General features: G+C 31.6%; 2 protein-coding genes across 2 annotated transcripts; one reads left to right on the top strand and one right to left on the bottom strand.

Moving 5' to 3' along the window:
* Positions 1 to 3362: 3362 nt before the first annotated feature.
* LOC106687024 (superkiller complex protein 8) lies at positions 3363 to 9330 on the bottom strand. The gene is made up of 7 exons (XM_014430674.3): positions 8992 to 9330; positions 8809 to 8921; positions 8289 to 8452; positions 7131 to 7366; positions 6012 to 6199; positions 4586 to 4763; positions 3363 to 3659 (listed from the first exon to the last, which is right to left on the bottom strand). The coding sequence occupies exons 1-7, from the start codon at positions 8992 to 8994 to the stop codon at positions 3534 to 3536; spliced, it is 1008 nt and encodes a 335-aa protein (XP_014286160.1). The 5' UTR covers positions 8995 to 9330; the 3' UTR covers positions 3363 to 3533.
* A 3103-nt stretch (positions 9331 to 12433) lies between these two features.
* Positions 12434 to 14445, top strand: LOC106687023 (tol-Pal system protein TolA). Its single transcript, XM_014430673.3, has 2 exons — positions 12434 to 12513; positions 13465 to 14445. The coding sequence occupies exons 1-2, from the start codon at positions 12462 to 12464 to the stop codon at positions 14370 to 14372; spliced, it is 960 nt and encodes a 319-aa protein (XP_014286159.1). The 5' UTR covers positions 12434 to 12461; the 3' UTR covers positions 14373 to 14445.
* The last annotated feature ends 2018 nt before the right edge of the window (positions 14446 to 16463 follow it).

The following is a 16463-nucleotide window of genomic DNA, read 5'->3' as shown; positions in this document are numbered from 1 at the left end:
TGAATTAATTTTATATTTATTAAAAATTTATAAAAGAATGTCCTGCAGCAGACTGGGCTTCAGTCTTCGGGTAGAGGTTGGGTTTCCCAGGTTGTAGGTCACTGCTCCTTTAACTGTCGGCAACTGGGAGTGGAACTTCATGAACCGTTTTTTGATATAATCCTCTATTGACTCCACTTGTAATTCGCGATGCAATTGGGCTATTTCTAATGAACCAAGGAGCCATTAACTGCGATTCTTAGGACTTTATTTTGAAAAGATAACTTTGAGATAGAGCTATAATTACTACTATCTTGATCATGGAATCCAACTTTTAAGGACTCAAGGACCACATTAGAAAACTAATGATATCTACCATACCTTTATTAATAAATAAAGTTCTGAACATAGAATCATTAACATACAAATATGACACCTACATTAGCTGAAATAAATATTTCAGCATTTTAATTCCTATTTCACAAATTTATAAGAGTGTGGAATTTAAAATAAACAAAATATATCACGATGATAATAATTGATTAATAGGTTTAAATGTTTCTATTGTCGATATTTCAAAAATAATTTGAAGAAAATCTAAAATAAATAATGTTCTCAAAACAAAAATTTAAAAATTGTAGTTTAGTTGGAGTTCTCTGATCAATCATCTGTACCAAACAGCGATTCAAAATTTGTAGGAATTCTTTCTTTCCTGTAGTCAATTGTGAATTATTTGTAATTGATTGCTTCTTAAAAGCCTGACCATAATTCTTGAGCATCTTTGTCATTTAAAGATTAGTCCTTTAACAAACTATGAAATATTTCATAATTTTTGTTTATATAAAATTTAATAGGCAGCAACAATCTGCTTTGCAGACATTTGTTAAATAATATTAACCAAAATGAAGTTTCTTTTTTAACTAACTAATCTATTTTTCAATTCTTTAAAAATTTAAATTAACGGATTGAAAATTAATGAAAATCATAGTTTTATTATATATGAGAGACGTGATGGGGGAGAAGGAAGTTAAATTTGGGACCATCGTATACCGCAAATTAGGGACTAATCGCAGAAAGGAGGTACTGCACTATGAGGTCCCGTTTAGGGTGATTACTCTTCGACAACACAACGTTGTCACAATAGAAAGTTTGAGTGAACCTCGCAAAAGGAGGACGGTTCACCTCGAGCAATTAAAACTACCAGATATGTCACCACCTAGGGACCTGGAGTGCCCCCCTTGTAATACCACAGAAACTTTATACACCGGGTGGAGTGTACAATTTTTTTTTTGTGCGTGTTTTGCTTGTGTGTCTAAGCAGTGTTTTTTTTTTTAAATTTATTATTTTCTGTTCTAATATGTAATATGTAAATTTTGCCCCAGATTGTATGAGGAGTCACTTTGTTTTACTTTGTCTTTGTAAATGAAGGAATAATTGTTTTATTTTAGTTTTTATGTTTCTTTGGATTTTGATAATCTTGTTCACAATCTATTTGATAAATCCTGATTTAGGTGAAGGTTGTATTTTTTTATTTTTATCTTCATTAGTTTAAGAGATGTGTTCGTAAACAGGTAGGGGGGAGTTAAGGTACAAGGGTACCTGTTATCTACTCTAATACCTAGAAACCTATGTAAACACTCCATAAATGTATATATATAAAGGATTAAAAGGAGAAATAAAGTAAGTTAAGGAGCCAAGTACGAGTGCACCTGCACTGATAAAGCCCAGACCTGAGTCAGCAATCCTAAGCCTTTATATTCCTGTCCCGATCTCCCAGTCAATCAGTCATCAGCAGTACTCATCCAGTCATACACTCTAGTTCCGTTATATCGTATTCTCTGTAGTAAAAGTTTATAATTAAATAATAATTATTGTAAATTGTATTTTTCCACTAATAAACTTTTTTTTAAACAATTATCGAGACCGTTATCATAATTGTAGTCTTTAAGCTGATCTTGTGTGAGTCATTTCATGGTCTTTTTCCCTTTTTTTTTTAAGTTCTGCTTGAGGCAGAGCTTAACTTATATACTTTAGTCAATACAGCTCATAGAAAAGGTGTTAGTAAAGAACTATTGTACTCACTGTAGTGTTATCTTAATTGTAAAACAATATATTGAATCTTTAAGTCAATCCTGTGATATTCAGATTTAAAATAAAAAATTATGTTTTTTTAGTATCCTTTTCTAAAATACATGCTATTGGTTCAGTGGAATATAAAGAAACATAACTTAAGGATACCTCATTACATTAACTCATTGGCACCAGAGATAGTAGGTCGATAGAATGAAAATAATTAACATAATTGAATATTTGCTCGATAAGCGGTAAACAAAAATAAATTTTTAAATGCCTAATATAAAATTACATTTGTTCCTACTAAAACCCTAATACATTGTTGGCGATTGTTTATAAAATACAAATTAATCCCAAATATTTAAGTAAGGGCCTCAGAAAAATCCTTTATAAACTTCAAAAAGGAATGTTGCACTTATTCAGTTGTGATTAACCTTTTTTGAACATTTAATATGTCACAAAAGGGCAGTTAAAATTTGTCCTGTATAGCAATGTTATAAAAGAAATACTAACAAAACTTTAATCTAACCTCTAAAAAAAAAAATTACTTTCTGCGGATATTTTGCAATAACTTATTACCTGCAAACCTATCTGACCTGATAGTGCTGTGGCCCTTGAATGACATTGATCTCCTCAGCAATCCTTCACACAGAACTATCTTCTCCATCCTTCGACACCCAAATCATGACTAACTTTGTAGAACAAATAATTTTCAAAAGATGTGTTTTTTTCTTAATGCACTCAAGGAAGGAATCAATTATTAAGCTACTGCATTTGGTTATTTGTTTTTCTTTTCTATTCTAAATTTAAATTTAATTACTATGCAAATTTTTATAAGAAAAGATAAATTTATGTTTTCACTGTATGAAATTTTACACTTTGGAAGTTAAAGTATAATCACACATCAGACTGTTTTTACTTTCCCTTACTTATATATGAAATATATGGGTAAGGAGAAGTATTGTGATCATAGAAAATTTTGAATTTCATTTTTTGAAATACACGTTTTGAGGTCCCTTGAGTCCAAATAACTGCCCCAAAAAAATGGTCAGTGTAAAATTACATATTTAGCACAGGTATAGGACAACTTTTTTGTTAAAATCAACTGATCAGAGGTGACACTTTTTTTAGTGTCTAGTGTCTCTACAGAATAGAGTAGGAGAAATGTGAGATCAATTTTTTTTTTAACAAAAAAGGACCCATACTAAATTTAAAATCAAGTGAGATCTTGATTGATTTAGATTATACATATATAATCATACATTTTTTAATGACATCAACAAAGGCATACAAAAAAAATATTCACAAACTATAAAAATATCAGTAGTTTATTACAAATTATAACTTAAAATAATACCATCCACGTTTAAAATCTTACTATTGTAAAGTGAAATGACACCTTCAATTCTTTTAACACTAACTTCAATGATTTCATAATATAGTTCACTTAAACTCATAACTGTTCACTCGAAACTTCATAATCACATTTCCATGTCATTTTTTTCTGATTCAGATGTCAAAGAGGCTTGTGAATATATATTAATAGCGTTATCATCTGATACAGAAAGTATTTTATTTGAATCTGGATTATACTTTACTTGCCAAACCTACAACACAATAAACTTACTCAGCACTATCAAACAACAAGAAATTAAATAATACTATAAAATACATTTTAATTATCATTAAAAAGAATGGTTACACAAAGGATTTTCATATGAATATCTATATCTCTAACATGGAAGATTCCTTGCCACAAATTTTCGCCTTCTTCACAACTTTTATACCAGTTCACAGGATAGCCAAATTTTTAATTCCAAAAAATATTTCTTTGAAAGAGATTTGATTTATTTAATAAACTACTGTGGTCCATTGGACTGGTTTAATGGCATTTTATTCACTCCTTTCTATTCAAGTTTTATCTCACTGATCAGCAAAGTTCTTATTTTTACTTAATACGTTTTTCAGGAGGTGATAACGCAAAATTGAATTATGAAGCTTGAGCAAAATCATTCCATGTGATTTTGAGATCCATTTTGCAGAAAGACAGAAAATGCTCATATTAGAATATAAGATAATATTTTTTTAAAATAAAGTTTTCCTAGGAGCCAAAAATTCTTAGGCCCTTTCCACACTTCAGATTCAATTGAAGTTAGAGAGACTCGGAATCGAAGCAAGACAGATTAGAACTGGAAGCAAATCCCTCCTACACAACTTCTAAAATGATTTAGTTGGGTCTGCACACGAGGTGAGACGAAGTTAACTTTAACTCACTTCAGAGGGACCTGTCATGTGTCAAAACTCACCTTGTGTGAATAAAGCAGTTTAGACAATAAGTTCTTACAATTTATATGTTGGCAGACCCCTCTTCTATCACGGCCCATCTCAAAGACCTACCTGTAGTCCACAGACTACATTGGGAATCACTGAATTAGAATATAAGAAAAGAGCCTGTTTTCCAGCAGACAAGAGCAGAAAGTATGGTAAATAAAATAGCATTTATGTCAAGTTATATAAATAAAACAAAACCAACCTGATCAGTATGGTCGGTAAAAGTGTGCAAGCACGATCGAGTATCAAGATTCCATACTTTAACAGTGTGATCCGAAGAACTGGATACAAAATGTGTATTATCTGGACTAAATGCAACAGATAGAACCCATGAAGCATGTCCAGAAAGTGTCGCTACAACACCAGGTTGTTGCTGTCGTCTGAAAAAAATATTAAATAATTAATTAGTGATTTAAAAATAAAATAATAAAAATCTAAAAACAATGATATTACTCAATGGATAACTCAGAGGCTTAAAACTTTAGGAATAGAATGAAATTTTTATGACTATATTTATACAGACAGAGATAGTGGGTTACTTAAAGCTAAAATTACAATACACAGATTTAATAGATTTGGTAATCAGTTGCTAACCAGCAGCCTCGACCTATCTCGTACAGCTTCGCAGCAATTCTTAGTAGTTTTTCATTTATTTAAAAACCCTTTAATATATTTTAAACATTTTTTGGAATCTTTAGAATCAATGTATAAGAAAATTTAAAGAAGAAGAGATTTATCAACAAATTTTCTTTAACAATGCAGCAAATTGAAGATGTGTAATTTCATAAACAAAAATTTTATGATTTTGATATTATATGTTCCTTTTACTCAAAAATAGAAATAGTTACAGATTTAAAAAGTTCCTCCTAAGTTTTTTTTCCAATCTCTTATTAATGGATAGAAAAATTTAAAATCAATTGCTTTAATAGTTATATGAAAAAGGAACATTTGTTTGAAAAAAAGAAAGTTTTTCAGGAGAACAAAAAACCTATTATATTCAGTTAATATTGAAGAAAAGTAATCTTCTACCTCTTTTAATTCATTCAATTGTTGGAATGAAAAATATATTTGAATAGATAAGAAAACCTAGGTTTTATGGTTATGTATCTCGATTTTAGTGTTTTTACTGTTCAGCAAAACAAAAAAGGTTTTAGGCAAGAAACGAATTCAATGTACCAAAGCACTGAGGTTCTTGATGACCCTCCCTATAAATACAGGAGCACATTACCACCCGGCGGCTGTATAAGTCTTCAGTGAAAGACTTGAGACAAAAACAAAAAAAATATTTAAAATATAGTACAACATTAAAATTAGTATATTAATTATATAGTTATCGAAAAATTAAAACATTGAGAAAAAAAACAAAAACAATCTTTCATTAATTTTTGATACTTGCCCTGTACTCAAGAGCATTTTTAATATATTTCTAATTATCATACATAAATGCTCAATACATATCACAAAACGGTCAATAACAGTTCTGATTTCAGAAAAATCAAAAAGTAAATATTTTTTTCATCATTTTTGGGTAGTAGCCATTCCTTAAATTTTGAATAATTTATTAATAGAAATTGTGATATTTATATATATTGAAAGAAAATTTAAGAATAGTTACAATGCTTACATACACATTATACAATTTCATATGTTTGTCATCAGAAGCAGTAAGAAGAAGTTCTGAATCTGGTGAAAATGTTAATGATCTAATGGGCATAGCATGCCCTTCAAGGGTATGGACAAGCTTGCTAGTAGCAACATCATAAACATTAATAATGCCGTCAACAGCTCCTGAAGCAACATATTTTCCATCAGGACTCTAAAATATTAAAAAAATACAAATGGAAATAAAACTGTAAAATTAAAATGTAATGAAGTGTGTGTGTAATAAATGTATTATGCAAACATTCTTAAACAAATATATTTTGCCTCAATATTTATTTTATATAGGACATTAATATTTCCTTAATTTTTTTCCATTAAGTCTCCAAGACAAAAATTATAGTTAATTGTATTTATACACCATATTTGAACCTTTCATTAATAAAAATATAATACAAAAATATATAAAATATAAAGATATATATAATATGAAGAAAATCAATTCTCTCTTAATTGAAATAGGTTAAGTAATAACAAACTCCTGAAGATATAATAACAATGATTTATCTTGGTATGATTTTATGGTAAGGCATTGAAACCTTGTCATAATATTTGATTCATTGCAATTAAGGAGCATCTTTTTCTATTTTTTTTTAAATTTGAGGATGTACTTATTACAAAGTGATCAATAATTGGTAATTATATCATACATGTGTAGTTGGCTAATGAAGCAACATAAATGTTATAACCTGAAAAACAGCTTAAATCATGAGAATATTAAAAGAATATAACAATGACATTTCTTATAACTTTATTTCAGAACAAATTGAAAATATATAGTCAATTGACAAAACAGGAATTTAAAACTAAAAGCTTATGTTAGAAGGAAAATGTTTTTCCAATATGGCTTTGTGGTTAAAGTTTCTACAACAAAATAGGAAGGCGATATTGATTCAACCTGACTTTTGGGGTTAAAATGCCTCATCTATATAACAGTGCTAAAAATCCAGAGAATAATAGTGAAAAATATGTTAAAAGGGGTTGATAGTCGAAGAAATAAAAATCCTATTTTAAAGGTTTGTAATAATTAAATTCTCAGTAAATTGTCAAATAAATGGTGATGTATTAAAATATAATTCAAAACTTACATAAGCAGTACTTAAAATAAATTTCCCCCTCGTGTCAATAGTTGCTTCTACCGTCCCTGAATTAACCCCATATATATTTATCTTTCCACTATGACAACCTGAAATGATATGTTTGGAATCGGGTGAAAAGGCAACAGTCCAGACATCAAGAGGTCCTCCTTCTATTTTCTTAGTCAAACTTCCATCTTCAGCATTCCATAATCTAATAGTTGAATCTAATGAGCTAGTGACAATCACTGCAAACCAAACATAAAAATATTCAATTCGTACACAGCAATACATTTTTTAAGACACATATTAGTACTATATCTATCAAAATACTGAAATGTATAATAAACTTTTAGCTTTCAATGATAAAATATACTTCCCTCACTTATTACTCGTTTCCTTAACAACCATAGGAACATTGATAATTTTGGCAGGAGACATATTTAGCTCACTTTGTGATAGTATTGAAAACTTACTTCTGTCTTGAAATGTACTGTTTTGATATCTTATACAGTTACTCAGTAACTGGAAAATGTACCTCACTGCTAAAAATGTTTTATTACTCTGCACCACATTAATATTAACTGTTTGCCATTAAAGTTCTGTTATAAACAGATACTTCTGGACAAAAATAAAATAAACATAACTAAGGAATCCTCGGGATAAATGATTTTAGTCACAAAAATTGAAATTGGGAAAACAAAATTTAATGCTTTAGTTTTTACAAAGGTTTTAATAAATTACAATTTTAATGATTTATCTAAAAAAAATCATGAAAATATCTGACTTTTTGGGGAAAATGGTCACGTCTCTCAGGAGGTATGTTGAAAAGTAATGGTTGTACAGAGCTCATTTTACATAATTTCAAATTTTAGCAAATTATATCAACATTAAAAACAAAACTGCAAGCTACTCTATCAGGTGTTCAGTTTTGGAGTTAGTAACCATCTAAAAAATTGTACTAATTGGGCTTGAAATCTGAAATATCACTCTAGTTTCAACAAAAAAAAAATTGTTTTTATGTGGTCCTTTAATTAGTTGCATGGAAGAATACAAAATTTAATATCTAGATTACAAACATAAAATTCGTACTAACCGAGTAAGTCAAGAACTTAAAAGAAAAAAAAAATTAAACTCATAATATAAAACAAATATGCATTAAATAATTACTTGATGAATCAAAATTAATGTCCAATGAAACAACACCAAAACAGTGGCCTTCCATACTATACTTCTGCTCAAGTTTGTCATCTAATAGGTTCCACACTTTAACAGTATTATCCATTGATCCTGTCACAATAATATCCTCCACCTCTTCCGTTTCCATGGAATCTCTGCAAGAATAGGAATTTTATTGGTATAAATAACAATTAGGAAGATTCAATTTAATATACCATTGTACTATATTATATATGGTTATAATAATGAATGGGTAGTAGTAGTGCCCAAAACATTCTCCAGCAACCGGAAATTTGAAATTCCAACTTATACTATTATCATATCTACTTTGATTAAATCGCTGCAAGTGACTTCCAATTGATGAAAAGGTAGATAAACTAGAGCCACAGCAGATCCTTTTTAGTGGAGGTCTGGCCAATATAAACTTTTAGAATAATGTATAAGCGAGTTTTGAGGTTTCTGCCATTGGAGCTTGTTTAGTAAATTAGAACCTAATTAGTATATTTCTTACCGAGAAGCATCTCCATCTCCATTGATTTCTTCCTTTTTATGTGAAATTCTCCCCCAGCCGCATGACCAAATGCTATCTTCATGAGCTAATTCTTTTCTATGAACTAGACTAAACTACAATAAAAATATTAGAATAATGCAATAAAGCATATTAGATAACTTCACAAGGAATCAAAAAATTTACCATTTTTGTTTCAAGTACTAAAAATCACTAGTTAGTTTGACTATAATCACGAAAAGGCTGAATCACAAATCATAATTGAAGAAGACTTTTAAGTAACTTAATAAGCTCACGTCTCGTACAAGCGTTAGACAAACAAATCCTTATCAATCATAACACTTTAACTAGAACCGGTCTCAAACGAGAAACAACTGAAGCTTGGTGTTGTAACATTAAAAAAGGTAAATATCCAGGTTATACATTTACAGGATAGAGGTGGAAACTCAGCGGTTACTTTTTACTTTCCTTACTACCTACAGTAGGAGAATATTGTGATCCCGTCCAATTTTTTTTTGTATAGTTTTCAATGGATCTATACTTTTCAAAACTATCCGAGTTCAAAAATGCATTTTCGCTCATTCGCCTATCTTTCCGTGTGTATGTATGTGCCACGATTATCTCATGGACGGATTGGATACCAATTCAGATACCCTTAGCACCTCGAATAACCGAAAACTTATTTTCTATAGGTTCTAGCGCTAAAATGGTTCTAACGATTCTGACGCAACTTGCCTAAACTCTTTAACTTGTGTTCTTCTCTTAAAATAAATTAATAAATTCCCAAGAAAAATAATCATTTTTTGTTTTCTTTGCAATACCTCAAATTATATATAGAATCATTATTAGAAAGATTATTAAGTTTCCTAGAATTCATTTTTTAAAAAATTGGTACGGGGCGTGCATGACACAACTTTCGCTTACCATCCTACATTGTTTCCAAGTTTTGAGAAGATTGGCGGTTTCGTGTTGAAGCTTTCGCTGTTTTTCGAGAAAAAAAAAAACAAACTTGAATACCAGGGAAGGCGAAAATTTAGAACAAAAAATTTATATTTTTATGTTGCTATAAAAATCATATTTTAGGTTTCCTCAAGAGGATTATTGTCTCTGCCAAAAATACAACAGTTTAACATGAGATAACGAAGTCGTAAAGTAATAGGTCTCGGCTTTTCCCGTTAGAATTGCACATTTCTATTATTCATAAAAGGAAGATGTAAAAAATAGTAATAAACTAAATATAGTAGACAGTAAATAAAATAAGTAATAGGAAAGCCAAAGAATCTGGAATCAATAGAATTATTTTGCTTTCCTTCATTCTGAAAGCCATGAAGAAGACCTACAAAGTTGGCAAAACGGTCGCTCATAATAAACAGTTCAATAACTATTTGAGTTTTTCTTTGACCGCGCCCGGGCCAGCTTCTTTTTGTTGATTATCCACGGTCAGTCAACGATCTTCCAAAATGTTTCTATTTTTCATTTTTTTTTGTTTAGTTATACACAAAATTCTTTAATATATTTTATTTATTAATTGATTATTACTGCTAACAATGATAACGATTAATTTTTTTTTCAAATAAACAAAATTGAACATACTTTAGAAGATTTTTGGAGCCTTGTCTGTCTATTTCAACGAGGATAAGGCCTAGCTGACATTAAAGAGCATTTAATTGTACATTGTCATACTGAGTTTAATCAACATTCTTAGAGCGGATTCGGATAAAATCGGAAAAATGAGAAAAACTGATTCTATAAATTGGTACTTATTCCTTTCAGTCGATTCTATCGAAAAAATTGCAATAACGCCCTAGGCATATTCCCGTCTTAAATGGCATTTCAGTTTTCTACTACGTTTCATTTTTTATTTAGGCTAACCACTCTCGAACACACACACCATTTTGCGAGACATAATTATTTCTAATTTATGGGACTTCAAAACGTGTAATGCTGTCGAAAATAAAAGTAATCTCTCTTGGCGAGGTAACGGAAATAAAGTTCTCGTTGAAAAACTTTTGATATCCTCTTCTTCATTAATGATGACCGTTCTCGCGCCGACATCAAACTCTACGTCCTGCTAATAAATTTCACTTTATCGGCGGCCTTTTTCTGCCTCGCCAGCCCGTAAAGTATATATATTCTCTAAGGTCATTTCGATATCAGGATATAGAGTCACTATTGATATTGAAATATCTTTATTTCTTGTAAATACTTAAATTTTAGAAATTTAATAAGAATTTTATTTGTTTAATATTCATAAAGGTATTTTTTGAATCAATAAAGTTTACAATAGACTCTTCTGATCCACTAAAAGCTGATGTCTTTTACACATACTATATCTCGATGGCGTATTTAAGTTCGGAAGTATCACAAATACAAATTTGACAAACCAAAGTGTGAATATCCCCCTTCTCCTTAAGATGCAGTGAGTGGGTATACATTAGTCGATCAGAGCAGTCTAGCTCTATTTTTGGAAATCTTTTTTTTTTTTTTTTTTATAATTTATTTATTGTTATTTACAACTGTATACATATATACACATCAAGTAAATTTGTTGTAAGTGATATTATGACATGATACAAACATGTGGAGAATCTAGCCATTGATAGAACTCCAAAAACACTTCTAAAGAAGACCTCGAGGCCATCTTCTTTTCAGACGCCTAGGAGGATTATTAGGTAGTGAAGGAGAAGCCAGGTTAGAAACGAGTTGGTTGGGCAGTTTATTATGGAAGGATGGTTTTTGGAAATCTAAATTGAACTTTTATTTAACTCTGCCTTCTCAGGATCTCTCCCTCTTCCTAAAGGCTCTATTCTTTGTCAGGACCTACAGCGTCTACCTGTAGGATTCGCCAATATTCTTGTCAATTCCCTCATATCCCATTGAGCATGTATTGTCGAGTCCTTTTGAGGTAGAGTACCTCACCTCTTAAATTGGTGCCAGGACCTATTAATTATACAAAGCCACCCTGACAATCTCAACTAAAAAATAAACTTCATATTAAAAATTTCAAATAAATCGAACGGCTTTCGATTATCATAACTTTTTACTTGTTTCTATGTACTGTTTTAGATATATATAATAAACTAAAATTTTTATTTTTGTTATTTTTATCTATAGTTTGTTTTGTATTTATAAATTAATTAATTAAATTTATGTATATATTCCTAATTACATATTATATTGAAGGTGGTTTTTTATTTTGAATTTCGTAACCTATACTAAGTCGTCTATAGACGTCTCTGTTCAGGAACGTCAGTACACTCTCATCACGAAAAAAACGGCTTCCGCCATTTTGGGGGAGCTGTTGTAAATTATTACCTAATGTTATGTACTAGATTCCATTAAAACGCTTTAAATTACAATATTTGTTTGTAATTTATATTATATGAATGTATTTATATTTATATTAATGTAAATAATTCTTATGTGTTTGTATCATATTAATTAATGTAACTGGGTTTATCCCGTATAGATAAATTATATTCATAGAGTCGTAAACTATCAATGTAAACCATTTTGTTTACTGCTTGTGTTGTTTGTTTTCGCTTGATCCGTGAGGATAAATGTATGCCCTGTCCGTGATTGAGCATCACTAAACTACCTCTCTTACGGGATATATAAAGCGAAACAAAGCGAAACGAAGTAGACAGTTCGACAAGATGAAGTACTTGTTAGCCTTATGTGCAGCAGTTCTATTGCAATTTTCACTTGGTAACCAATTTCCAGATTACTGTTTAATTTTATAAATTATTTGTATAATACATTTTTTTCCAAATTAAATTAAATGAAGGAAAAAATAAAGCCTATGTTGACGTATATACATACTAAATATTAAATTAAATACTATCAACCAATTCATTATTTAGTTTAAATCATTGTTAATCACAAGGGTGCCCATTCCCTCCAAGGGCGTTGGCGCATAACCCCAATTTTTTTGGCCTCTCTCCACTAATACAATAAAGAAAGATACCCTTATACTGTTTTTTTTTTTTTTTTTTTTTTTTGGCCAAGACTCCCGTTGGAGTCCTACACTGCCTAACCATGGTTGGGGGTCAAAGTTCTTCATTTTGTGGGACCCTTATATTGTTATTTTAATACGTAATTAAAAACGAATTAATACATCTTGAACATTAACAAGGAATGCTCAGAACAAGAAATGTGGCTATATATTTTATTTTATAAATTGTATGACTTAAGATTTCTGTCGATTATTGGAAATCCAAATTCCAAGAAAATTACTAGCCAACAAAAAGGCCCCTCTGCTGTTGTCATATTGGCATTAATAGAGAATGCGTATATTACTTAATGTAGAATACCTTAAAAAAAAAACACAATATAATTACGGCAATCCTTATTAAAAACTACAACTAAATTTATCGAGAACTATATATATATTTTACCTTAGGGCATATTATAGTTGCATAGAATCGATATTTCTCACTTTAAAATCTGATACTAACAAATATTTTAAAACTTCAAGACTCTTCCCAAACGAGAATGATATATGACCTAGACACTTAAATCAACACCACTGACGTGTTCAAAGCTTAAGATTCGTTTATATTGGAGCATTACTAAAAGATCTGTTAGGTCTCATGACAGTAAAATTAATATAAATTATAACATGATAAAAGAATAATGAAATACATTAAACATTTTCAGTTCAATATGCTGTGGCATGGGGACCATGGGGAGGCTGGTATGCTGGTCCACAATCCGGAGCTGCTCCTAGTTGGCCACCTAAAACCTATGGATATGATGGATCCTCCTGTAAGGCAGGACAAGCACAATATAAAGGAGAGTCACCACCTCCAGCATTATTACTGGTTTTGGGTGGTGACAAAGCTGCAAATTCAAATCAAGAAGCCCAAAGTAAGGTAGAAGGAAAGGCTGCATCACAAGCAATTGAGGGATCCAAGGGCAAGTCTGATAAATTAAAAATAACTAGTGATGAATTAGCTGAATTGAAAGCTTCCATATCAGGAATGAGTGACAACTCAAAGCAAACAACGCATACTAAAGGAATGGCAGAGGCACAAGCAGCATCCTTATCCTATGGAGGATCCAAAGGTAAGGCAGATGTTTCAAAGCAGGCAGCTCAAGCAGGAGGGTCGGCTCAAGCAGGAGGATCTGCTCAAGCCAGCGGATCTGCACAAGCAAAAGGATCTGTGCAAGCAGAAGGAGATTCGAAAGTTGCAACTGGTGGTAAAGCTAATAACGAAAAACAGACTGTTCACGCTAAAGGAACTGCAGAAGCTCAAAGAGAATCGAAAGATTCAACAGGTGACAAGGGTGATAAATCTAAGCTAAGAACTCAAGCACAAAGTGAAGCGCACGCTAAAGGGGGGTCCAAAGCTACAGCTGGAAGTTTAGCTGAAAGTGATGCTGCTGGTTCAGGTAAAGCTTCTGAGGACTCTGGGTCTGTTGCAGCAGCTTCTTCTAATGCAGCAGTCTCATTTGGCCATGGAGCAACAGGAGGAAAGGCGCAGGCTAAAGTCGAAGCAGAGGCAAAGGGATCTGGAAGTAACGGGTCTGCATCTAGCAATGTAGGAGTCAGCGTTGGCCCATGATCATCTACTGTAAAAACTTCTAAATATTGTTAACAAATTTTAAATATAATCCGTTTTTTTCATCCATACCTTACATGATTTTTCCAATCATTCATTGATCAGATGTTCCATCTCTACTTTATTTTGATTGTGGTACGTCTAAAAAAAAATAAAGTTTTTTCTATCTTTTCTCTTGGCAAATTCTATAGATTATACCGAAGACTGGGGTTACCTTAGGACATTCCTACTAGCTTTAGGCCAGTCTGTAGGGGAATTCCAATAGAAATAATAATCCCAGTCTACTTTACTGTCTTTGGAAAACGTCTAATTCAAAACTTTTTTTTTTCAAAATGTGCTTCAATTAAAGCAAAGTAGCGATATTTAATAACAATAAATATTTATCAAGCCATCTTCTATATTACTACTTATGTCTTGAATCCATTCAAGTAATTTTAGATTTCTATACATGTTGGATACATACTCTCAATCAATTAATTATTATAACTAAAATTTATATCTGAACTAAAAATAGGAAATAATGAAACCATTAGTGAATTCAAAATTATTACATGATAAAATTAAGAGTGCACATTATAATATACTATACGGTAAAAAGTCTGTGCTATGTCCATTAATGCACCCAGTAGAATGTTGAGAGCGAAATCTAAACTGAGGGGAAGGAATATTGGAAGATTCTATTAATGGTTGGATTCTTTTCAAAGATTTTCGGAAGGATAGGAAGAAGGCTGACTGCTCGATAAGATGTTATGCTGTTTGGAGGTTTGCCAGGTTTTGGAAAAAGGATGATGATGGAATGTTTCCACAAGGATATTGAACGGTCAATAAGTTGCAGTTGTAGAGGTATGTGAGGAATATGACTGCTTTGGGTGGATGTTGGCGAAGTGTCTGAGGGGTAAGGTCGTAAACTGGATATTTAAAAAGAGTTAGGTTTCTTAAAAGATATTTGACCTCAGAGGGATTGACTGATTTAAGAGGTAAGGAAAGTGGATTCTGGGTGAGTGGTGAATGTGTTTGGCGAATTCTTATGCTTTATCTTCGTCAGACGCTGCCCAAGAGCCATTGTCTGGCCGAAGGGGATAGGATTTTAAAATTCTCTTAGAGATATTCCACAGCAAATGGTCAGGAGTAGAAAGGGAGGATAGCTAGGAATTAAATGACTGGGAACAGGGGTTACTAGTTCTTGCTTTAATTGCTTACAGTAGTGATTATAGGAGAAGCAGTCAACTGGGTGTCTTGTATGCTACTATAGTGATCTGGCGTTTGATATGGATTATCAGGGCATGTGACTGGAAAGTCTTTATTACTATGGCTGTGGATTCTAAGAAATCATGAATAATCAGCAGGAGTGGGTGATGGGAAAGGGACAGCAGTATAAGAATGTGCTATGAGGAAGATCAGTATGGTATGTTAAGGTATTGTGGTATTTTGAAAAGCTGTTTACTGGTTAGTGGAGTTTAAGTAATTAGTGCCAAGTCCATGTTTTTGTCAAGTAGTAAAGTAGTTAGTTCTCAGGGATGATTTCTAATACCATTTCTGTACCAAAGGAGAATAGATATAGGTTTGATGGGAATAATTTAAAGATTATTCAAGGAAGGGATGAATTGGCATAATAGGTTTGTCAGAAGTTATGTTAGTGGAGTAACTAACGATTTGAATTCAAAGAGAAATGTCATAGAAAATAATATGTTGGCTAGGGTGCGTTCTGGTCCTGTGTAAATATTTTTCAACCTTTCAGACCTGTTTAGAAGCATAATATATACTCCACGACTACTGAGTTTCCTGATTAAAAAAAAAATAAAGTGTCTAGTGCTAATCAAGTACATAGTTTTCAAGAATGATCAGTCACTGTCCTTGAACAGGGATAAGCTCAGCAGCTGAAAGACACTGTCAAATTGGGCTCAAACGGACTGGATTTATTGGTAGTCAGTTGCTCCTCCATGAAAACTGTGGTTCGTTCCAATGTCAGGTTTGGTTTTTGACTCCAGAGCAACAGAAGGCTCAGTACAAGACCAATGGAGCTAAATTTGGTCGATTGTTAAGGATGTAGTCAAGGAAACACTTGGTTTGGAGGCGAGAGTAGTGTGATCACTG

The sequence above is a fragment of the Halyomorpha halys genome, unplaced genomic scaffold, assembly GCF_000696795.3.
Source record: "Halyomorpha halys isolate HHAL.00 unplaced genomic scaffold, Hhal_1.1 Scaffold908.1, whole genome shotgun sequence".
Lineage (NCBI taxonomy): Eukaryota > Metazoa > Arthropoda > Insecta > Hemiptera > Pentatomidae > Halyomorpha > Halyomorpha halys.
Note: the sequence above shows the minus strand (reverse complement) of the source record. Positions and strands in the feature narration are given on the sequence as shown.

Coding starts and splice junctions, on each gene's coding strand:
- LOC106687024 (XM_014430674.3), bottom strand. Junction 6,200..7,130: donor TTATTTTAAGTACTGCTTAT/GTAAGTTTTGAA, acceptor TTAATATTTTAG/AGTCCTGATGGAAAATATGT. Junction 4,764..6,011: donor CATATGAAATTGTATAATGT/GTATGTAAGCAT, acceptor TATTTTTTTCAG/ACGACAGCAACAACCTGGTG.
- LOC106687023 (XM_014430673.3), top strand. CDS start 12,462: ATGAAGTACTTGTTAGCCTTATGTGCAGCAGTTCTATTGCAATTTTCA. Junction 12,514..13,464: donor TCTATTGCAATTTTCACTTG/GTAACCAATTTC, acceptor AAACATTTTCAG/TTCAATATGCTGTGGCATGG.